Here is a 25985-nt window from a genome sequence, read left to right on the forward strand (position 1 = left end):
GCAAATAGTTTAGATCAATGTACGTCTTCTGTTTTCTTTGTAAAATGGACATTAATAGAGAATGGGTGTAAGGGAAGTAGTTTGCATTAACAAAAAGGCAAAGGCATTTTATATTTCCACTATTTCTTGCTATGAGAAACCAAACCTAAAGTTTGACTGAGCTCTGTTATCTTTACAAAACTCTGCAAAGCAGAGCTCTTCAAAGGCAGAATCTTTCAGGGCATTAGCCATTGCTATTGTTCTGTTAAAAACTTCCTTGATAATATAAAATCTCTCCTGTTTTCAATTGGAAATTTTCAATTCAGTATAGGACAAAAAATACTTTACAGTCAATGAAGCCTATACCTATTTCTACCAGCTGTGAAAGAAATGCAGCTTCAAAGTTGTCAGAAAGTCTCTCATCATGAATTTTTCTTCCTTTCTTTTCATTTTTTTTAATCCGTATTTTCCCATTCTTCCTTGAACTATGCAGAATGTGTTAATTTCCATAACATTTAAGCTGGCATGTCATAACTTGAGTTTGTAATATTACATTTTGCGCTGAAGTTAACACCCATTGACCACAGCAGGCACAACGTATTATTCTACAGGAGAATACAATCCCTTGAATTGTAATGCCTTCCAAATAAGCTTGTAAATCAGTGGCTGAATTCCCTATCCTTGCAAATATTGGCAGATTGCAGAGGATTGAGGCTGGGGAAGGAACTGATCATGAGGCAGGGCTGGCAGCCAGATTCTACAAGGTCTGGACAAGTTCGAGAGCCAGGTATTGCTTTTATTCAACCCACCACCTGTTCCTCTTCTAGCATTTTGTTTTTATTAAAATGTAGTGTTGTGTTTTGTTTCTTTTTAAAAATTATATATGAAAATAGACATGCAGATATTTTGTTTCACACATGAAATATTTCTACAGGTCTTAACTTCTTGAAGTAAACTGCATCTAGGTATTATTACTATACTGTGATAATACTCTAGATAAATTAGGAATTGCTTTTTGGGTTACTGGAAGTAGTAGAATTGGAAGGGAAACAATTTTTTTTTTTTACTGAAGTGATTCTAAAAGTTTCCATCAAATCCCAAAGTTCAAGTAATTTTTTTAATAAAATAGTAAAAGTCACGTGCAGTGGGGATTTTCATTGTCAGGATATTCTCACATATCAGTTTGCTAAAAATAAACGTGAAGTAAATCAGAAAAAAACAATTTCTAAAGAATGAAACAGTTAAAATGTTGAAATATTTACAAATGATCCTACTTTCTTCTATTTACAAAAAACCAACTTAGTGAAGCCTTTGTAAATTAATGAAAATTTAGATATTCATTAATCTTAAAATATGAAATATTAGATGAACTTTCGATGTCTATCTTCCTAGTATACAATTGATAGAGAAGACATTTTCATATTCCTACTCCAACAGCAGCAGAGCTCTTCTGAGTTTATAGATGGCCTATTCTTTTCACTGAACATAAGTCCTTCATATGTCAAACACTGTGCTTAAGGCACAAACCAAACATATCCTAACTCTGTCTATAGTGAAAATCTCTTGTGTATTCTCTGTTTTTCATTTCCCAGTGTTATTCTGTCTCTTCAAGTACTGTGCATTATAAAGCATTTTTCTCTATGCCACTGGTATACTTAACCATAGACATGCTTAATTCCTTTTTCTACAGCCTTCCTCTGCCTTTCTGGATGATTTTGAGAAGGATTGTTGTTGCACTCATTGAGAAATGCTAATGTTTTGTATAAATATGTAACTTCAATACCAGACTATTTTAATGGTGATATCTTTTGTGACTACTAAGCATCTGTTTATATTTGTTAGGTCTTTCAAGTTGTTACATCTGTATTTTAAGATGGAAGAAAAACTTGAATTAAAGGTTCAGTTTGGTCTTTAGGTATACATTAGATTTTTTGTCAGCTTTCTAAAACCTGCCCAATGCTCCAAGACTCAAATCAACTAACAGATATCCTGGAAGCTACTCACGAAGCTCCCTTAAAATTTTGTTTTTTAAATTTGTCCGAATTTGCCGATTTGAAAATGTCTGATGCCAGTAGCTGCCATTTAACATTCACTACATGGAAAGTATTTAATTTGCTTTTCAAAAATACAGAAGAGATATATTTATTGCCTTTCTGGCATAACTATTTTGAATAGTATCACCTTCACCTAATGCACCAATGGTATTAAGGTTTCTTTAGCTCCTAGTAAAATTTTCAAACCCCTCCTTCCTGTTGTTGTCAGCTTTGACTCACCTCTGTGTACACTAGCTCCCCTTGTCATTTTCTTCTGAAGTCAGTAGTGTCTAACACTTTTGTGCAATGTTCCTTTTTCTTTCAATATGCTCTCTATGTGCATTCCAGGTTCTTCAGCACGGGCAGCTTGAGGCTTGAAACATACACCACTTAGATTGAATGCCTCTATTATACCTCACATTTTCCATTATGCATTACAGATATGCACTATGAGAGCCAATCATCCTCAACTCCAGTATGATTTCGGGGTTCACAACAGATATTGATTCCCACCTCATTTTGTGCTCCAGCCATTAGCACACAGTCACAGAAAAAAGCCAAGATAAGTTCTTTCCAATCTCTCAACCTCTGGAATAACTAATGCCATTTTGACATAGTGACACTCTTCTTCCCCTTTTGCCCACATCGTCCATCTGGCTTTCAGTATTTCAAAGTATCATATGTTCCCACTAGATTTCAGAAACACCATGAAGACCAAATCTATATTTGTATGAGTTTAGCTGTTCGTGTTTATTACTTAGATTTCTTACACTGGTCTATAGGCAATTAAAGAGTGTGTCCACTTTATCATTTGGTGTCCTGATTAATTTTCTTGCCCCTTAACGTCTTACTTCTGAACTAAACAATCACTCACTCTCTCCCATTTGTTTTTGTTAGTGTAATGATCCCCTGACTAATCTCATTACATTTGCTCCCTGCAAGATTGTTTCCTTTCAGCTGGGTGGGAAGCACTGTCCTCATTGCACTCCCAGAAGGGAAGCAATGATGCACAAAAGAAAGCTTTCCTCATTTATTTCTCCCCTTTATGTGACAGGGAGAAAATCCAAGACTATAAGTCCTCTCCTTCAGGCTTATTTCAAATCACTCCTAGTTATCTAAAATCTGTGAAGGAGTTTGAGAAGCTGCATCTTATACATGCTTAAAGATCCTTATCACCAACTCTGGAATCCAGCTAACCTGAGGGTATATGCACAGCCTTGTGCAGGCAGATGTAGTCTTTCCCCAAACTCCTACCAAGGAGTTCCAGTCTGAAAGAGAGATTACTATGCTACCTTGTCACTCTCTGTTACTGATGGCCAGTAATCATCTCCAAGCTGTATTTCATATCTTGAAAACTCCCTCTGAAAATCCTGTGTTTGCTACTGCTGTGTATCTGTTTGGATATGCCCCTGGCATTTGACTCACATACTACGGCTCATTGCTCAGCTCTGTTTTCTCGTTAATAGAAAGAGATTACCCATGCTGAGATTTCAAATGCTGAGACTAATCAAGGACTAGTGGTAATGCCACTAAGCCCTTATCAAGTTATGGCCCAGTGTACCCATCTCATAAATCTGGTCAGAAGGCCTTGACATGCTACTTGATGGACAAATACAAATATCCAAAAGATGGAGCAAATCACTACTCACAAACTATTCTGCCTGTAACACAGGGTCCTCAGTCATATTTAAAACTCTCCTCTTTGAAGCTAGAAAATGCTCTGGCATCAAGGAAAGGGCTAGAGCTACCCAGTGCAAACCATTTCAGCCTCCTACAGCATCGGTTCACCACTGGTTAGTGACCTACAGTGTTTGTAAGTTGAGTCTCTGCTGCATCTATTGTCAAATTATTTTTCTATCAGTCTTTAAATACCCAGCCTGCTTAACCTGCTGTCTCTACTGCAACAGCTTCATTCTAGTGGCAGAGGGCTAATCATCTGGCCACCAGGCTCCCTTGTAAAATTCTGCCAAGATACAGCAGGAACTGTCACACATCCTTGAGTAAAATTTTGTTTGAAAATTAATCTATCTGCAGAAGTCTGTCAGACACACCGTTTCAATACAAGCTTCCAATCACTTGTTTATGCAGAGCTCCCCTTTTCTCCCTGGGTCTAATTTATATACAACAGTAGTTAGTTAGAGGCACTGCAAAGATGAAAAATAGTTTGTGACAATAACACTCCTAAGGGCAAACCAAGGAGGGCATCCAGACAAGATACCTTCAGGTAAATGGGAGTTTTAACTTTAAAGGTCAGCTTTACCTTTGTCTTAACCCTCAGGTACTGAACACGCTCTTTCTATAATGTTCACCGTTTCCACTAAGCTGTGACTAGACTGTGCAGGATTCAGCCTCAGAATAATCTGGATAGAACTGCACTCTGTCTGCTACTACTTTTTAAAGCTGCTGTGTTTTTATAGTTGTAAAACTATTCCATAAACCAAACTCCTATTCCTCCTAAACATAATGATTCATGTTTGCAGAGAGGAAAGCAGAGTATGAAAACAGAGAAAATTTGTTTTATGAGAAAAGCAATACCAAGTCAAACCCCAAATCTAATGGACTCTCTTTAAGGCTATTTTAAGCAGAAATTCAAGCCTCTATTAAAAAGGAGAACAGTACAATGATGAAAATTTTAACTTGCTTTTTTCATTCAGAAATTTTTAGATAAAACTCAAACATTTAAATATATACCGAAAGTATAAAAAAGGGTCTAATAACCACATTCCAGTAGAAAGGGATCTAATGTGATAATGGAAAGTCTAAACTCTTTTCAGCTGAGCTGAGATTCCAATTTTCTGCATCACTAGCAATGATAATGTTACACAAACAGTGTTCAATCATTAAATTAATTCTCATTAAATCAATGTCCTTAAAGGCCAAACAGTCCTTTGATAATTACCTGATTAAAGTGATGTTAGCATAACATATTAGTTATAGTATATTTATAATTCCCTTCACAACAATAAATCATTTCTTTTCACCCATCTTGAAGAAATAGTGACAATAATGCAGGAGTTGGGAAAGGAAGCATGCCATAGCACCATGCAGGAAATGGCTGTGGTCTAGCTTCTCCTGGTATCTGTGATACTTCAATAACATACATTAATCAGATTTTCATTTCTATTAGGTAGTATTTACAGTATGAATCTTCAAAGTTATAAGAATTAATTCCTGGTTTTTAGGCCTAGACCAATAGTTTAAGGACTTATTTCAGATATTAGCAACTTTGCAGTGGTCAGATTACGTCTTTCTGTGGAATTAGCAAAAAATGTTTACAACTGAAAATCAAAGTTTATAATAGATAAAAGTTACAAATAATAGTATGCACTAATTTAATGCCAATACACTACAGTGACTTGTGCAACATAGTTACACAGATAGAGAAGGGATGGAGAGATTTTACAGTGCTCTAAAGTTCTGGAAAATGTATCGTAAAGTATATTTTGTTTTTCCCTTTTGCTGTCATTAGAAAAGAGAAGTAATGATTGCAGCTAAAGTTTAAAAATGGAGGTATCTACTTGTATTAACTTAAGTTACTGAGAGCTCTTAGATGAACAATTACTAGACTTACACTACACATATCCAGATGCTGAAATATCCTACAAGTCTTGATATTTGAAAGTGCATGTTTTGATATCTGTAACTATGACTACATTGGAACTGTGAGGCTTGCTATCCACCTCTAAAGAATCTGTCGCCTGAAATATATTGCATTAATGCTTCTGAAGTGCATTGGTTTATTGGAAGACTTAACAGGGTTTCAAATTTAATTTTGGAGTTACCAAACATGGTACCATTAAATTACATAATCATAAATAATTGTGTAATAAGCCTAGTCATTTTACCAACAGTTCTCTGCTAAAAAAAATTCTGTGACCAGATCATCGTTTGTTGCCACTTTTACAACATAGGACAATAATTTTGCATGATATAATTACTCACACACCCGCATACATGGAGACAAACACAGACTAGAGCTCAACATGCATGTGCAAGAAACACAAGGAGTTTCTGGGGATCCTGTTCTGCAGTGCTGTGATATGTGCTTTTAAGGTTGCGCTTGACTGCATGCCCATATAAAGGCACTATTTGCAGCCACTGTGAATGCATCAAAGTGATATATGCTTGCTATTATTTTACAAGATATTGGCACTGGATCTTAACAAATAACCTTGCACGCTGACAACGTTTAGATTAGATTTCGAGAGATGCTGAGACCCAGTCTCTCGATTACTAATGGCTGTATTCAAATGCTCTGAAGCCTCAAACAATGAACCACAATTATCATCTGTGATAAGTATTCATAAGTGGCTAAGAAGCTCACTGTCACATACAGTTTGCATAGTGGTGGTCTTTCCATAGACTACTGACAGTGTTATACATAGTACCTTCAGGGATAGAAAAAAGAACTGTGCACAATGGACTGAAAACAGACCATCTGTAGATAAAATTAACATTAAGCTAAACAATGTCATTAATGAAGTATAAAAGTGTGGCTTTAGCTAAGAGCCTGTCAGGGAGGACATTATGAATATGAGGGATATTCAGTCCCCTTTGGCTGAAAATGAGCAACTACGAACCAAGCAAACCAAAAAATAATGCAGTGAGACCATAAGGACAAACAGTTATTCCAGTAAGGCCTCCATGTCTTTTGACAGGTACTTTTCCCCATAACCTTTTTACCTCTACATAATTCCGTGATCCCCCAAGATTTTGGGGGTGAAGGGAATTTAAAAGAAATCACATATTCAACAACAGGTTTTTGTTTGAACTTTCAAAGAATTATGAAATGTTTTATACATCTGTTCTTGTAAGATTTCCAAGCATCCATCATCATAAAGTGACACCTGACTACTTCAGAGGCAAATGAATCACAGGTATCTTGGATACATTAGTTCGGTTTCCATGTCACTAATCTAACCATCTTTTAATTTTCAGAGTGCTTCTCTGCAATGAACTCCTAACCTTATAGAATTCAATCATCACTAGTACAAGAGTTATAATTATTTTCCCAAATAACACATTTTAACATTTAGACTAAAATTCCACTTCAGGTACATCCTGTAATGTTGCCATCAAAGTGATCTGTAAAACTCAGATGACCTAAACTAGTATTATGATAGTGAAAACAGGTCAGAACGAAAACCTCATCCTTTTAAGTTTCACAGAGAATAATGCTATAATGTCATTTATTGATGAAAATAATTAATACAAATGCTTATGTCTGAAAGGTGAATAACCTGCTTTCTACTGCAAATCAGCTATCACCCTGCTTAAGATCGCAACTCAGATTTTTTAGAAGTGAAAAGCTACTTCAAAGGTGACTTTACAGAATAGCAAGGATTTTCATCTTTGGGGATATAGAAATAAAAGAAGCCATTGTAAAAACGAAATACATGCTTATAGCTAAAAATGTTCTATTAGCAAGTATATCTAGGAATGAATAACGAACACCCCACTCAACAGATTTATTATCACTGTTCCTTAACAGCCTGTTTGCAGAAGACTTTCTTTCCCCTTCATTGTTACCTTTACTCTGTCCTAGTGTGGGGAAAGAAGACTCTTCAGCCAAAACCATACGTGTTCCTTCATCTTACTTTTTGTCTGGTAGGTGACGTATCACACATTTTTAACCCAACGCCATTTCTAACATCAAAAGCACTGAAAAAGTAAAGGCCTACTTTAAGATCTCTCCCTCCACTATTGAGAGTGGAAGAATAAAAATTAAGCAGCAGGAAGTTCCTACACCAGCGTGCTGCTATAATGAAGGTAATCCCCTTAATTTGTATGCTGGGAAGCTGACTAAATTAAAAAAAAAAAACAAACAACAAATAAAAACCCCAATAGCTCTCATTTAGCTCTCATTTTCCCAGATTTGCTAAGACTCAACAATCAGAGAAATGAACAGGTTAGTTAAAAAAAAAAATCATTTGGTAGCATTATTTGTTTCCTTTCAATATTAATTTTGGTCTACTCCTTTTATGAAAATTTTAATATTACAAGAGGTCTGAGCTAAAAACCCTCAACTGCTGAAGAAGGGAGACTTTCCTGTCAGCAGCTTGAAAACCTCTTTGATGCTCCTGTCTTTAGAGCTTTCAGGCAATTTTCCTGGCACCTACCCACCAGCTGGTGTTATGAAGAAGATCCATATGGGTGGAAACAGCTATGGAACAGCTGTTGCAGAGGAGGGACTCCCCATGGAGCAGCAAAGCAACAGAAAACTACCATGGGTTCCCTTCAAAACTCATGTTCATCTGGTACCTTGGACGTCCTCAGCTGAAAAAGGCTGATCGGTTTGTGGATGAAACTGCTGTCATCCAAGCAGAGGGGGAGTATTTTTAATAAAGCTAAAACTAATTTCTCACTTTCTCCCTACCTTAACAGCCAAGGTTGCCAATTGAAGCGTGAGCTTCCGCGCAGGAAAATCACATAACAGGACAAGTAAGGCTTGCCTCTTCAGCTTCTAAATATCTTTGAGGATAAAAATGGGGGTTACAATCCTCCTCCATGCAAGCAACACTCCATTCCTGACTCTTCCATGTTTCCTCAATGAAATATATATTATACAAAGGTGAACCCTGAAAAGTCAAAATTGGTTATTTAATCTGAATCTAACTTATCCATTCTTTACCCAACTATAGCATAAAGTCATCTTAGAAGTTATAAAAAAAAAAATTAAAGAAACTGTTCTCAGTAAAATTTTTGCCTTAGAATGCTTTTGAAAGAACACAGAATGATGGACAGATGCCACAGACATCTGATTCTACTTTCCTTTTGCCTCATTTGGTCTTGATTAACATTTATACTATAGCCAGACAGACATTACCTTCTCACAGTCAATTAATCAGGCTTGGAGCTAGTCCTGGGGAATTAAGGTGGTTTTTGGGCTTTTACACTGCCAATCATTCTCCACCTCCTCACAGAAGGTGTGTCAGACACAACATCTCTAAATATACTGCCTCATGTACCTGGTAGTATTACTCAAGCAACCAGGCGCAGAGAAGATATAGAAATGCATTTTTTCAGATGCCTCTAAGAACTGCCTGAGTCTTAACTTCATATTAGGGGAAAATCCAAGCATAACCCCTGGTTGTTTAACACAAGTGATATCATATTGCTGCAAACAAATGTCCATACTACTGAACATATTACTTGGAGCACGGTTATTCCTTGGAATTACATTTTCAAAAAGAGACAATCCAATAAACCTTTGAACGTACACAAAGCTACATCCAAAGTTTACAAATGTGTACTGTATACATAGCAACAACTCTCAGTATATGCTGTCAGCTCCAGTAATGACTTGCAGTTTCCAGACACATTTGAGAGAGAGGACACAACTGCCAAAATTTACTCATTTTTTGATGGTGTCAAGAGGACTGGCCAAACCATTGAGAGATGCAGAAAAGGAACATGGGTATCCCAGGGTTGCAGTACAGAGAGATGACTGTAGGGAGGTACTAATACATGAGCCTAGATTTAATATAATAACATGAGAATTTGGGGGGTTCATATTTAAAGGTGGAGCTGTAATGTCACAAATATACCTGTTGGTGTATAGGGTTTGCTTCCTAACATGTTTGGTATCTGACTTTCATTTTCCCAGCTTAGTGCTGTGCATTTTAGGCTCAGCAAGTCTGTTACCCTTGCTACAGGAATATGTCAAGGCTGGCATTGGCTCGAAAAGCAATTACAATTGTTAATTAATGAGACTGGCATTTAAGTTTTGCCTTATATCAGAAGATATAAAACATGTTTTTATGAAGCAAGATGGGTAATATCTCCATTTTACAACTGGCAACAGATATCTAAGATATTAAATAAATTTTCTAAGGTCAGCCAGCAGATCAGGTGCAGAATCCAAATTAGGAATTAGGTCTTAGTCCTAAAGTCTTTATACTGGATCACTAGATCTTTTTTGATTTTCTTGACTTAAAAAAAAACCAAAACAAAACTATAAGAAATCAGGCTTCACCACTAAATAACACATGTGAAGATATACTTGATTTCTAACACTATTTTTTAAAAATTATTTTAGAGTTTTTCTCTGCATATTAAATACACAGAGTTTGTTGTACAGTTAATTAAGAGAAAATGTCGCTAAGAAAATTGTCACAGCATAATGGTTTCCTGCTGATAGGGAATATGCCCAGAGCGAGATAAGCAAGATGGAGTAATTTATTAAGCAACAGCAGACTCCAGGCAGCGCATTTCAGGAGGATTATATCACACCTTGGGTGGTAATACAAGGAACAAGGCAGAATTCTGAGCGGTATTATAATGACTGAGAACTGCCAAGGCTTGGAGTCTGTTTTATTGCTCTTATGAAATGTAATTTACGCAAAGCAAACAGTAAGATTTGCTCATTTACTGGGCATTATGAACATAATTGGCCATTACTTACACCACTGATGACCAATCAAAAACTCCAGTTGTGACCAGCATTTGAAACAAACCAAAACATAAGAGGATAAAAAAATGGTCCACCAGTGATGCTTTAATATAATCCACTTCATAACTTTCCTTGGTTAAGCAGGAATATTAAGATCTCTGAAGAAAATAATACTTTTTTGGGCAATACTTCAAGTACACATTATCCTATGGTCAAATTCTATTCATAAAATTATAATGAATGTTTGTTTTGTTTCAGTTACAGAGAATTGATTAAATATTGAATGATTCATCCATTTTAAAGGTATTTCCCATTATAGCAAAACAAAAAAATAATCATCTCCCTGATTCTCTTTCTTACAGACATTTCCAAGTGAAATAGAGCCTTGCATCTTTACCTGCATAATCTAAAATCCTGCTAGGCTAGTTCAGAAACACCTCCTCTTACAGAAAAATTCAAAGCAAAATGAGTAGAGTGGGATAAGAGATAGACTAAGTCTTTTACTGTGTCTTTCATATTAAATACAAAACATTGTAATTTTCTGTAACTTCATTACTTTGCCTACATTCAGTTGAATTCTATTAAACTAAGTAAGCTTATCACTGTATTCTGAAGCAAAATTTGAGAGGCTCCTCTGAAAATAAAATCCTCTTGAACATTCTTCTTCAAGTTCTTGGTAAAAATTATGCAGCATTTCACCTGTCTCAAAAACTGATCTATTATACAAAATGAGTTGGGAATAACTATATATTGAACTTCTGTTTCTTAAATCATAGGTTTTCTCCAGTAATGGTGAGAGCAGAGAGCTACCTAGAGCATTTCGTGACAAGAGCCCCTAACAGGAAAAAAAACCTTCAGGAGATTAAACTAGGTTCTCAGTAAGTATAAATTTTGCCATTGCAGTGAGTTGATTCAGTTAATATTGATGAAGATTTTAGTAAAGTTTTAGAAACCCCACGTTTCTTCTCCAAGACTGTTCTTTGGTTCCTGTTCATATGGCAGGTTCCCAATATTGGCAAGTTCTTGTTAGGGCAAAATTTGAGGGAATAGCAACAATACCATGGCTGAAGAGAAGGCAAAATGTCGTTGTGTAGAGTAGCACAAAAGTTAGAGCAAAGGCTACATAATAAATCATTATTCATGTATCACTCAGACTCATTGAGTTAGGAAGGGATCTCTGAAGTCATCTTGTCCATGCACATCCTGCCTAAGCAGGGCCACCCAGAGCTGCTTGCCTAGGGTGGTGTCCAGATAGCTTTTGAGTAACTGCAAGGATAGAGACTCCACAACCTCATCAGACAGCATGCACCAGTGCATGGGGTTGTTCCTCCCCAGGGGCAGGATTTAGCACTTCTCTTTGTTTAACTTCATTGAATACACATTAACAGAAGCCCGTGAAGGAGACAGGTCAATGGAGAAGAGCAGGAGAAGCAGGACCTGTGGGGTTAATGAGTGATATGCAAGTAGAATGCTACATCAATGGTGACCACCAGCTGCAGTGTGAGACAAGTGGAGAAAAAACCTGTGAGGAGGGGCTTGAGAAGCCACAGGGAAATATAGAGTGAGAGAGATAGGAAACCCACTTGAAAAGGAAACTGTAACAACACTTTCTGTTCAACTGACAATAGGTAATTGTCATAAGAAGTGAAATACAGAGCTTTAGCCACTTAGTTTTCTAGGATATACAAGTGGAAAAGAACAAATTCAGAAGTCGTGACACTAAATTTCAACACAAGTATAATCCTCCACAGTCTGAATCTACAAATTTGCTTCACCCTTAGACATAAATAGACAAGTTGGAGATAACAGATATTGTCTGAACTACTCATGTCTGAATGAGTACTTCAGAGTCAGAAGCATTTGTTTTTAATGTAATCCATGGCAGCATGGCCAAGATCACCTAAAAGTCTCTGCCTTCTTAGTGGTCACAGTATATTGCAGATTCAGTGGGTATATTGGGTGGTAGGCCAAAGCATTTCAAAGCACTGGTCACTCTTTTTTTTTTTTTTTTTTTTTTTTTTTTTTAAATGAAGGTCTGGAGTACAGAATAAAAAAAAAAAACCACTTTGCAGTTTATACACTTTTATATTAATTGAGCCTCCCCAGTTACACTGCAGCTTTATCCTCAAAATTGTCACTTCTACTAAAAAAATCAAATGTATCTTACAAAAGTAATGTATATTATTTTGATCAATCTCTGTAATGGTTGAACATCAAATATAAAGTGCAACTGAAAACATACATCTACAATACCAGAGTCTCAAAATGGTACTTAGATTGGTCATTGGGGGAAAAAAATGGAAGCCAAGTTCAAGACCTAAGTTTAAGTGATAGAAGTAGCAGTGACATTAGGTTTCACTCTACCTTTAAGGAAGCAACTAAAAATACTTAAATTTTGCAACTCAGTATGACAGTAATCACAGACCTGTCTTCAAAACCATTGGATTGATCTGTGTTGACTTTTGTCTATAGACAATGACACAGCATTTTTCTCTGGTGTTTCAAAAATTGCAAAAGGTTAAAACTTGTTAATAGAATTTGAACAGGACATCAGGGTAAAGGCTGAACAAAAATAAAAAGGGACACAGTGAGCTAAAGCTATTTGGTAACATATGCAGGTTTTAACTATTTCAGAAATAATGAGCAAAACAAATCCCTTTTGTTTCAATCATAATAGGTTATGGGTTTCCTTAAAGAATTACTTGTATTGTTGCACCAGAGGCCTCTTTTGTCTTCAGAGCCATGGCAGGTCTGGAGCTAGTCTGTGTTCTTGCAAATTTTTCCTCTAGTTAAAGGAAAGAAAGAGCAGACGACACCAGAAAGCACTTGCTAGCTCCAAACAGAGAATCCAGAACTATCAAAGCACTTGGTTCATGCTGCTTTATTTCTGTCAGCACAGGATATAAAAGCATCTTTGGCGGCATGTTTTGATAACAGAAATGAGTACCTTGTCATGCTTTAAATCAGCAGCTGAAAGGCTTCTTAAGTGAACGTGACAGTATTTGAAATGTCCCATGCTGCCACACTTAAGATATGCCAATCACAATTAATAGCAACAGATTTGGTATTCCAAAACAAATAAAACCTGCAGAGTTTTTCTGCTAAATGAAGAGCTGATGAGTGAAAACAGAGGCAAAATTACGACAATAGTCAGTTACCCTGTCAATGAAAATTACTTTCACTTGTCTGTATTCACAAGGGTTAGTAAACAATAATGCTTCAGCTAATATAGTTTTTGTTATATTCAAATTGAATGTGAAATACAGGTTGACATTATAAATGGATCTCTTACTCTTTTACACTGGATTTCTGAGATCTTCTAAGCTTTTATGTTTAAATCAGTCTGTTTCATACATTTTCATATCAATTGATTACTAAATGTCTTTCAGTTTTCCTTCTAGAAAATTAAGGACAGTACTGGGTGTTGTTTGAAGGAGAGATGTATCTATAGCTTTCCCTCACTCAGTAGGAGCCAAGGTAATGTTTTATATTATTCTAGTGGATTCTATAGAGATGTGTTGAAAATCCACTCAGTAGGGAGGTAAGATGTCTCTCTCTGTAAATAATTACTCTCACCCTCCAAGGTCTGTGAATTTCTTTTTCTGAAGTCCTACAACAGTTTCTGTGCTCCTAAATACCATGTACCACCAGCAGGTTTTAATAATAATGAGTTGCACCTCATGTCCCTCTTACCACAAGAAGTGGATGCAGATTTCCTTAAATAAATTATTTTTTTTTCCTTTTCTATTGAATTCTGCTTTTTTTGTCACCTGATCCCACTTACTTTCATCTAACTTCTTTCTCAACTTCATGCTGAATTCAAGGTTTCCCTCTAAGCCCTCCTTAAGCAGTCATTTTCATTGACTGGTCAAAAAACCCTTTTCTTTGTAAGCTGAGAATGTATTGAAGGGCTCCCTTACGGGCTACTAGTCTGCATCTATGACTTAGGCAACTTCAGGACACCAAGCAACACAGGCTTACTTGGATAAACATAAGGCAAACAATTCGGATAAGAATTGCTCAAATTGAAGTGTGTGATTAAACCAGCTTTGCCTCTAAACCTTTGCTGGGCAGTCTCCTATAAAGCTTTTAGGGACTAATGTTGGGATTACAGCAGGGATGCTAAGGCTAATAAACCTATATAAAATGATTCGCATTCATGCAGTAAAGAAACTAATTCACAAGTTCTAACCTAACAGGAAGACAGATGTAAGGAGTCTCGTTCTGTAACAGACCAACTGCTGTCTCACAGTTGGATTCCCTAAACAGTTACACTGGGAATATTTTGGACAGAAAGAAAACTTTATAAACCCACCCACATACATTCAAAAAACTTCTGTAGCTCTCAGTTGGCTCTTAAGTCTTTGGTTGTATTAAAAAAAAAAAAAATCACAACAAACATGAAACAATCTCTTCAGCTTTCCTCAGCTGGTCATCAGTGCTCAATGCAAGAGATAATTTCAAAAGTTTTGTCTCTAGGTTTATGTGAAAAGCCTCAGCTTCAGCTTTTCTTCCTTTTTTTGGAAAGTGACATTAATTTAGCTTTTTTGCCCTTTTAGGAGTTTCATACTTGATTTTCATGGATACCTTTACCTTTTATGGATGTCATCTGATTGTTTCTAACAGCGAACAATGTAATTCTAAAATTACATGTTGCCAGTGTTACATAAATATGATACCTTTACCTTTACCATTCCATCCAAATTCATGTTAAAATCAAAAAATAATCTGGGAGTTTTGAAGCTGCAGTGGCCATGACCCTTTGTAGAGCAGATGCTCCATGCAATTACAAATAGATGTACCTGCAGTGCCAGTAGTGACTGATGAACAAAAACATGGATAAGCCAGAAGGCATTCGTTCTGTTTTGTTGTCAAGGTTTATTATCTAAACCTTCTTTGTTTTTATATTTTGCTGTGTTTTCTTATTCCATTTTGCATCACAACCCTAACTTGCAGACCAGAATTCTAAGCAGTATATACCCAGCCAAGATCTGAAGGCCCTGATGTATTTAGGACGCATGTTTAAAGTTCTGCCAGAAGAAGTAGATTGTGAAGGACTTGGGAGTATAAGTAGAATTGAGGAACACCCTGGGCTACACCAGATGCTAGAGAGGATTAAGAAAGCAGTCAGGAAGGCCAGAGAAGCTGGAGTCTAAACATTATAGAAGATAATTGAAATAAATCAGAAGTGGGATGAAAGAATATCAGGTACAATCAGACCATTTAGCAATGGTGACAAGTCTAATTCAAAATCCAAATGCTAGGGCATTTTCTATCTGACTGTGTAAGAACATAGCACTCATTAACAACGATAATTCTCCAGCAGATGATGAGAAATACCTTTTCTTTTTTTACCCAGAGAAAAATCACCTTTCTCTAATGACACAACAACAAATCACAACAAGCTAGCAGTAGTGCCCTGAACTTCTCATGATTCCCACACTTGGGTAGCGAAATATCTAGGAAACCTTTTAGCACAAGTGCTCCTGTTCCTTGTGGGCTGTGGGAGGGAGATAGGGAAAAGGAAGGTCTCTATAGCAATGAGGAGGGTATATAGGTTTTCTCTTGGAGGCAGAGTCTCCCTCTGTCTCTTACCTTGTTGCACAAAGGATCCATACACAAACCACATGGAGTTGTAGAGAGTTGTAGATGTCATGGATCCCATCTGAAGGCGTGGGGGGTTGAGCCAGTTCAAGAGGTAGACCAGTAGCCCTACTAAGAGCACAGTGCCAGCAATGCATGCCCACAGGGAGAGGTCAAATGGTGCCAAGCAGGCAAACATGTCCACTGTCTTCTCTGCCTTCCGAAGCAGCACGCCCACCGAGTAGTCCATGTAACGCGTTGTGAAGTCCACCACATTCTCCCTGTCCGGGGTGATGGTTAGGGCAGAGATCCCTATATCAGCTCTCTGAGGAGAGGGAGAGAGAACAACATGCATAAGTAGGATCTACAGAAGAGATCTTTATTCGTCTGTGATTTAGCAGCTAAACTTATGTCTAAGCAGATGCCAAGATCAACGACTTCAGCATCATATATGTGAGCACAGAAACATGACTAAGGCTTGAACAGAATACATATACCATGTGTCTCGGTTTCTGCAAGCAAATCTCACTTGGTGGACTCTGGCACATCAGCTATTCATGTTTTTATTTTCCAAGAAATCAAAATACTACAAACACAGGTAATACCTGAAAGAAATCCACTTTTGGTCATTTTTGTCACTCTGGCTTACTAAAGCCATCAATGCAATTGTTGCAAAAGGCAGATTTTGTGTATAGCAGACCCAATCAGAGGAAATTAGTTGCCTGATAAAGCCATCTTGTATCCAATATTTTGATGATCTGATGATCATGACAAAGCGCTACTACACTAGGAGCACTTGAAGTACCATAAAACATCAATTTTGTCTGTAAAGTCTAAAGTGCAGAAGAGCAGATGCTGTATGCAGTTCCTTTACTATTTATTCCTCTATATCCCCCTGACAAGCAATTTCTCCAGCAATGCCAACCTGTCCTGCAGCTACCTTCGACTTGCTTTGTGCCACTTACATTTTTTGTGCAATTTAAAGAATCCATTTCTGATGAAAATAGAATGAATAATATTCCTTGATCTAATCATAGTATTTCACAGCATGTATTAGATCTCCAGAGACACCAGGCACAATTACAGCAGGTGCTACTTTACTTTTCATGGGTACAATTAGAAGTGCAGTGAAAACAAGAAAGGTTATTTAAAGTAGACACAAGGATACCATTTTAAGAAGCTCAAATATGGAGCAATACGACTGTGAATTCTAGATATTTTAATATGAAAAAGAGTACTTAAAATATTCAAACTGCTACTACTGTGACTTAATTCCTTTTTGTTCTGCCTAAAGCAGTGTGGTCCTTTGGAAAGGGGTGAGGAGAGCACAGAGGCTTGAAAGTCAAATTTTATTAACTCTCTTGAATTTCTTTCCTCTTGCCCAAAGAAGACAGAGATTACTAGTTCCTTAGAAATGTGATATGAAATACCGAGTGGGAAGGTATGGTGGCTAAAACTGATTAGAAAAATTTGTATATCAAGTGGGCCGTTTTAACGTGATGTGCAGAACACTCTGCAGCCCGTAGTAAAAACATACTTCTAATCACAGTGCACATAAGATTTCAGTTTCAATGATGTTAATTTAAGTTTATATTAATTGTTCATTGGATTGAGAAAGTGGCAGGAGATAGCTGGAGGCCTGATGATTTGAACAAAAAAGTGTTTGAAAATATTGATTTGCTTAAAAGCTATGAATTAGAGCTTCAGCTTTAATTTGTGGGTTATAAGTGTCATAAGTGAAGTTGTGCTGATGAGCACAGCTGAAAGTATGGCTTCATGAAGTCACTTCATGTCCCTTCCTAACACATTTTTGTGAGTGATGATTTAACTGTCCTTTGCCCATGGGCAGCAGCAAACTCAGTCAGTAATTAGAATTGTCCATGGAAACATTCAGGTTATTTGAGTCTCTCTACCCTCTCACGATAAAACTTCTGGTCAACGAGTGACTCTAGTGATTCACAGTATCTGCTAACTGTCAAGTCTGAGCTCCAATGAGAAAATGTAAAGCAGTCAGCATTTGAACTGTTTTCCACAGCTGTGACTATAAGTATGTTTTAAAATAATTTACAAATGTAAAAGTCCAATAATTGTCAAACAGGAAATTATTATTGTATTTAATGAATAGCATTAGTTTGGTTTTTTTCCGCTGAATGTATACCAAAAAGCAAAATGGGAATTCAGGGTTAAAAGAGGACATATGGAAACAAAAAGTCCTAGACTTATCCTCTGCTCCTTAAGTTTAGTTGGGTATCAATTATCAGCATGTTACTAAAATATTTCCCTACTGCACTAGATCACTGTGAGTTGCTAAATCAAGTTGCATTGTTGTAAGATGCTTAAAGATTCTCCACTGACAAGGAACATACACAAGATACTTTTACCAAATAATAGTTCACTGTATGACTAATAGAATTTTTTTCTGCTTCCTCCCCGCCTTTTACAGTGAAACATATTTTTTTCCCCATAAAATACATTGACAAACATTGCATGAAAAAAACAGACCATATGATATTTATGGAAATACCACTTCTAATTTGCATCTCTGGGAAGCAGTCTCTCTAAATTCCCTGGTGTTATGGTTCCACCCTGGTTATCAGCCAACAATGACAGTGGAACAATATTGTCCTAATGGAAATGTTGCATTTCCTTTGTTATATTGCAGCAACAATAGTGATATAATTATGTCTTGCTACTTTATATGTTACATATATAATTAAGGCTTTGAGATGACCTAATTGCAGCCTTCCGGTACCTGAAGGGAACCTACAAGAAAGACAGAGTGACAGGGCAAGGGGGAATGGCTTCAAACTGAAAGAGAGTACTCCTCAGTAGTACTTCTTAGTACTCCTGTGTTCAGTTGTTAAAGAAAAAAAAGCTACACTGAAATATGACAACTCATATTCTTAACTTACTAAATTGGGTCATAATCAGCAGTGTACCAGAAAACTATATGTCTAGCACAAAACCAAGCTTAAGCTTCATTTGATATTTGATTTACTGATGGTGAGCATTCTTGATTACATATAGATTCTGTCAACTTGTTTCAAAATTGGAAGATGAAAAAAAAATTAAATGCTTGTCATTAACATGTCACATTGGATCAGAGAAGACATCAGTCTGAAGAAGTAAAGGTTCACTTAGTGCTTCTGAGATAGAAAGGCAAATGCATGCAATTATGTCAATATTTAGATATAAACCTGCCAATCTGAATTATAAACACGTATAGCTCTTCACTCACTCAGTTTTTACAGTGCCAAAATCAACCAACTATCATATGTCTTACACATTTCTCATGAACGAAACTATGACTTTTGAAATTGACTGAAAAAACAGCAGAGGGCATTGTTTTGCTCCTTGCGACCTGCTTAGGAATTTATATTTATCTTCCTTAGCAACCGTTCTCCTGTGGCCACTGTAGAGTAACATTACCAGAATCAGAAAATCCAAAAGAAATGACCAAATGGGTCTGATAGCATTGTTACTGGTGTCAGAGAACCAGCTTATCAGCAAAGCCTAGAAATTCCTGAAGTGTCCCTAAGCTACTGCTTAAGCAAGCACATCTCGTACACGTGGAAAACAATCTTCTGATGATTCCTGTAATTCATGATCAAGAACAGGGAAAATAAATGAATCTACTCGAAATTTCTCCTGTGAGGCCCTTCATTTTATCCATTTTCAATGTTAAATCAAGTTTCAACAAGTGCTAGAAGCAATAAACCACAGTCCCACATGTTACACAGTTTACTAATACGGACATGCAAAAACTAATCAGAGACACTGTTACTCAAGTTAACACACATACGTCCAAATAAAAATCCTTTTACTCAGATATTATTTTTTCCTTCTCACTTTGTCCTCTCAATATGCTTGCTTCCTTCTTATGCTACTCCTCTTACTAAGGTGCAATACAAAAACAGCCTCATAAGAGGCTTCTACTTGGCTTTTTTTCTGTTTGGATGGACCTAAGCGGAATCAGGAAGTTTTCCCTATGCTGTTTGCTTCCTGAGGGCTCCTCCCTGGAAAAAAATCCTAGCAACCAAGGTAGCATGGTGAAATGCAGAAAGTCCAGAGTCATGCTGGAAAGCCTACTGTTCCTTCCCAGAAGCAGCATTAGCGACTTCTGTTGCCTGTCACACAGGCTTATCCCTTAGGCAATGTGGAGAGAGGGCAACTAAAGGAATTACTGCGAAAAGACACAGATAATTAACAGTAAGAGAAAGATTTGTGGTAAAGTGCTGCTCCTTTGAGATGGTTTTAGCCTCTCTACAAAAAGCTGCTGCTCTCTGAGCTAATTCTGCTGGTGAGATGAAGCTCTACAGGATGCAGTGAGAGCCCTGGTCATTTGACAGGAGAGGGAAAAGAGTACCACGTGCTTCTCTCAAGAAGCATTTATTCTCTGAAGACGACTTGGTTCAGGTGCTTAGCAAACAGAAAGCTTTACACAGTATGGCTACTTTCAGTTTATTTTGACAAGAAAAAGTGTATGGACCAAGTGTGTACCTAATATTGGTCTTGACAATCAAAGAAGGAGAGGCTTGAATCAGTTTCCAAGTTCAAATTAAAGACCAGTTGCTTTGTTCTACTGATTCCAGCTCCTACTTTAACAGCCAACAGAAACCTTGTCTTCCAAGCTGAAACAGAGTGAACTTGGCGTAATGTCATGTCTGCAAAGCCAGCTGTAGACCCAGGGCATGTACTTGGCACAGCTGGGCTTCTACCCTGCCATCCAACTCAAGCAGGGCTGCTGCAAACAAGTTCAGCCCAGGACTGCTCTCACTGACACCAGAGACTGCTGCATGCTGAAGATGGTTAATGCAAACAGTATATATGGACCTTGAACACAGAAATCATATGCTTGTTACAGAAATTGCTATTTCATATGGCACATCATCTGTAGTGGCCACAGACACCTTTCTAAATGAGATGCTCTCTACAATTGCCCTCTACAAGTACCTGAAAGGAGGTTGTACTAAGGTGGGGGTCGATCTCTTCTCTAAAGTAACAAGCAATAGGACAAGAGGAAATGGTCTCGAGCTGTGCTAGGTTTAGATTGGGTTTTAGGAAAACTTTATTCATTGAAGAGGTGAGCAAACATTGGAACAGGCTACTCAGGGAAGTGGTTGAGTCACCCTCCCTGAAGGTATTTAAAAGGCAAGTAGATGTGGCACTTTTGGGACATGATTTTGGGATGGACTTGGCAATGCTGGGTTAACAGTGGGACTGGATGACCTTAAAGGTCTTTTCTGATCTGAATGGTTCTATGATTCTATGCACACAAAAAGAGAAGGCAGCTATTTGCCATTACCTTGAGTGAGATTTGTCTTTTGTAGAACTCATTTCTGGCTGACACACTAACTAAAGAGCACTCCCACCGTTTCTGGAACTCCTCTACTTGTTGGCCAGACTATCTTGGTTGGGAAAACAAGGAAACACTGTGTTTCAAACAGGTTAGATCTTTCACTTAAAACTATTCTCTGCTCTTTTGCTTCCCCTTATAAAGTTGCCAAGCAGATAGATATTTGAGTTCTGAGAGCAGTACTCGGTTCACAGTAAATAAGAAAGCCACCTTTAAAGAACAGCTTGCACTTGGTAAGGGGTAGATATACACTGGCTGCTTGCCCAGAGGTTGTCTTTTGCCTTTAGAGGGACAGAGAATGGGAGAGAAGGACACAGTGAACTTTACTGTTAATTAATTCTCTAAGGGTAAGGAAGATGAAAAATGATACAATGACACAGTATTGGGAAAACACAGTTTTTGAATTCCAAATGCAGTTCCATTAACTCTTCATACTTTGTAACCATACAGAGAGATTTCATATTCATTAAGACTGATTTACAGAAAAATCAGACCAGATTACAGATTATAGCAAAATCAGACCAGACTGGTCAATCTGTTGCACTCATGACACTGATTTACAGATCTGGGTGGTTACCACCATAAGCAAGCTACTAGCATTATTTGAATCCCTACCTACCAAGGGGACAAGAATGCCATACATATTTTTCCAGTCAGCCGTTTCAGTTGTTACGAGTTTTGCCTTGTCAATCATTCATTGCAAATAAATAAAAAAAACATTCTAGGTCCACTTTCCTTTCCAGAGCCATCTAGGACTAAGATGCCTCTTAGCTTGTAGACTCATACAGTGATCTGCTGAGTACTGTAGAGAGTAGAGTGTAGTATAACATCAGATTTAGGACCAGAAAAAATGGTTAAAAATAAATCAGTGGGTCATTGTGGTGTTACATCTCCTAATTAGATGAGGGATTTTTAGCTGTAAAGTTTAGAAGATGAAGGAAAATACACTTTTCTAAGTGTTTCCAGCTTACCATCTACACAATTACACAATTCCACCTTCCAGCTTCATAAGAACATAAGGAGATGGCAAAGATGTGCCATGGGTAAAGATTCCTGCTGCTCAGGAAGGCAGAATAGGTTAAACTTATCACAGATTTTTAACCCATGGGGATAATACTTTTTTTTTTCTTTTCTTTTTTTTTTTTTTTTCTTTTTTTAATTTTCTTTTCCAGCATTTTGCTGACTTTCAGCTGGGTCCTGTATCTGACCGTTTCGCTCCTTACTGTTTGCTGTGCTTATCAATTAAATTCCGCCTGCAGGTTTGTAAAAACACTTCTATAACCAATGTGTAAATTATTTATATGAATATCTACTGCAGTTACTTAAAGAATCAAAACAAATATAGGTCCCTAGAGCTGTAAAAGCTGCCTCTCGAGGTTAACTAAGAGCAAATAAAATACATATACTCATGGTACAAATGAGGCACCAGCAGAATAGAGTCTGCCTAACTTTTTCTCTCTCAATGGGAGAAACTGCAAGCAGATAGGACGTGACTACATATGAATTTGATTTAATTTATTTATGACCTAATATTGAACATTTAATGTAAAATTAAGTAGACTAAATGCTTTATTAATGACAGAATAGAGAATATATTACTCTTGAATCAAACATCTACATAATCTGTTATTATGTATCAATAAAACATTTTCTGTTGATTATATACTTTATGCATTCATCACCCCAACATTTTTCCAAGTGTTATACATTATTTATGTAATGTATTGCTAATTACTGCAACACCAATTCTTCCTCTTTTGAACAGCCTCTTCAGCTCATTTGTGTTAGGTCTTGCCAAATTAATTAGGATGCTGTGCATCCCATTATTTGACTGCATTTAGAATTTACTTTGGTTGGAAAAAAGAGATTGCCTTGATTCTTACACAGTTACTAGCAAGTGCTATTTCCAGCTTTTTCTTTACTGCTCAGTGCACACTGGGAAATGCTGGCAACATGCAATGTACAAAATGCTATCAATGACTCAGCTATCAATGGCTGATAGAAACACAATATACCATGTCTTGTTTAGCTTTATCACATGACCTTACTTAGTAAGTTATTAATAACCTTACCTTAAATACCAGTTCTCCTATCAGTCCGTTCCATGACCCATCATCCTGAGGACTCCCATATTTGTGATCCGGTGCAACATAAATTTCATACTTAAAGCCGAGGTAAGTAGCCAAGGCTTCCAACACATCTATTGAGAAGCCCTGATACTTCTTGGGTTTTCCCAGAACATTTTCAGACACCATGACAAAAGGCTCTTCCTAAACAGAAAAAAAAGTTGGAAACTGTTAATACAGTAATTACATGCCACATTTGAGTGCTAAGGGTTTTTTTAGACTAAGGATAATTCAAATATCATTTATACAAAACTTTCCTACAACACATTGTTAGCAGTGCTGCTCGCATTTTGTGAAATGTTATTTTGTTATGGATGTACTTCAACAGAGAAATTTTATTCTCTATTATGTATTTCAGAAGTAAATCTTCTGTTGTAACTTTACAACTGAAATGCTCTTTTGTAATGCCTTCTGACCACACTTACGGTTGGCAGCACAGACATACACTCAATATTGGGCCATAAATATGAACAATTCTACAGTGCTGCCATTTTCCACTGGCTGGGCAAACACTGTATGTAGCACAACCATTCATTCATGTTGTAAGGAACAAAAAACATGGCAAAAAGGAAATACAGAAGGACATTACTCTTTTCCTCTACTGCAATCTGAATCTGAATCTAAGCCAGTTGACTTTAAACAGTTCTACCCAAAGAGAATCCATTTGATTAGTTTAGGGACAATCAATTATGGGAGCCAAGTTTGTCTATAAGAATGATTGGTGAATATTTATCCGAGAGATTAACATAATAAAGGATACAAATAGATACTGAAAGCTGTAATTCGTTGGTCAGACTTCCAAACAACATGCTTTTCTTTTTATTTTCCTCAAGATCTGTAATAGTTTTCTCTATTTTGTTGTTAATATTTCTCATAAAATTTCCACCACTCTGTTACTTTTTCTATTGCATAATTATCCCGAGACACTCTCCTCCACTTCGTTTTAAAATGATACACAAAAAGAGATCATATTTCTAAGCACAAAAACATAAATTTGCCATGGGTGAATTTCACTTCTCTTTGGTCTTTATTTTCTCTGAAAACACATCTGATCAAAGTAGAGCAAAAGTATTAAATCTTCCCCAAAAGCATGAAGGCACCATAACACTTAGGTGCTTTTTTTTAAAATATGCTTCATTTCATTCTTTCAGTTCTTTACACGGTGCTGTAATTTTGTATGAGTTTATCAGAAACATCTATTCTGAGGTGAAAAAAGGTTAGTTCTGATTTGTCATGGCTTGGCCAAGACAAGTACATGAAATTACTCCTCGACCACTTTATTCTAGTCTGCAAACCCCACAAACACACAGAAGTAAACAGAATTGATTTTTTTGCAGTATTTGAGGCCCGAACTTTAATTGCATCTCAAGTGGCATTTTTGTTGGTGTTTAAATTATTTATTTCTTTTTTACTCTATTAATCATCTCTGTAGAAGACTTTGAAGCCAAAGTACTTTTCACAAATTTTTCACTAATACTACACCTCACTAATATTTTCAGTTTGTTGGAATGTCCTTCTATATGAACAGGTATCACTGAATTGCAGGTAAGATGTTCTCAGAATAAGACTGTACTGGAAGGATGTTCTTTTTTGACTGCAGGAAATCCAGAAAAAAACCCAACCCCAAACAAACCAACGAACCCCCACCCTGACTAAAAAAAACCCCCAAAAACCAAAAAACCCAAACAAAAAACCAGAAGGCATGACTGTCTCAAGTTATTATTTCCTAGTTGTCAGATAGAATTGTTTTCTTTCATATTATCCAAGATCATTGAAATTGACTGAAAATGAAGGAGAGCAAATGCAAATTAATTTTTTAATTTTTCCAGTGCCCAGGTTCTAGGAACATCGAAGGAATTGAGACTAAATTGATGAAAGCTTCTCCTAAATGAAAACACTGAGTAAATTCAGCTTCGCTGATCACCTGAATGAGATATTCCATAAATATAGTCTCCAAATTACTGGAAAGAAATGTTTCTGCAAAAAATAAATATGGTAGTTTATCAATCTAAACACACTATGCACAAAATTCTGAAGATTTGTATACAAAGGATGTTTTAGAAGTTGATAATTTTCATATTAGAAAGGATTAATTTCTATCACTTCTGCATTATTTAGAAAATAGTTGCTCATAAACTGATTTTCTATTCAGTTAGTTAAAAAGCTATTGCTCATTTTACTGATGTAAAACACTGTCTAAAATGCAGTTTGCCACAACTAATACAGTCTTTTATTAAGCTATGTAATATTGTTTGCTGTTGAGAGATTTACCAAAAAAAACTCAATGTCCAGTGTTCTATATATAATGAAATATAAATAGTCAATCAACTTGATGCAAAGCAACTAACTTTCCAATTTCTGTTGAAGCTTGGAGCAGAAAACTATTTAATCATATTCCAAACAAAACAAAAACAATCTACTGCTATGATTTCTTTTTGTGTGTGTGTGTAATTGTTTATATTTCTCAGAAGGCATCAAAAGATGACAAAAATATTTGTCTTGATTTTTCCCTCCAT

General features: G+C 36.7%; 1 protein-coding gene across 1 annotated transcript in view; it reads right to left on the minus strand.

The window, feature by feature from the left end:
* The window catches only part of GRID2 (glutamate ionotropic receptor delta type subunit 2), a 692444-nt gene that overhangs the window by 110677 nt on the left and 555782 nt on the right, over nucleotides 1-25985 (minus strand). The window contains exons 10-11 of the mRNA XM_051789746.1: nucleotides 23416-23613; nucleotides 16000-16312 (exon numbers count right to left, since the gene is read on the minus strand). Of these exons, the coding sequence (XP_051645706.1) occupies nucleotides 16000-16312; nucleotides 23416-23613 (511 nt within the window). The remainder of the gene's footprint in view (nucleotides 1-15999; nucleotides 16313-23415; nucleotides 23614-25985) is intronic.

Source organism: Manacus candei, unplaced genomic scaffold, assembly GCF_025592945.1.
Source record: "Manacus candei isolate 608988 ecotype Guabito, Panama unplaced genomic scaffold, ASM2559294v1 h1tg000028l, whole genome shotgun sequence".
Classification (NCBI taxonomy): domain Eukaryota; kingdom Metazoa; phylum Chordata; class Aves; order Passeriformes; family Pipridae; genus Manacus; species Manacus candei.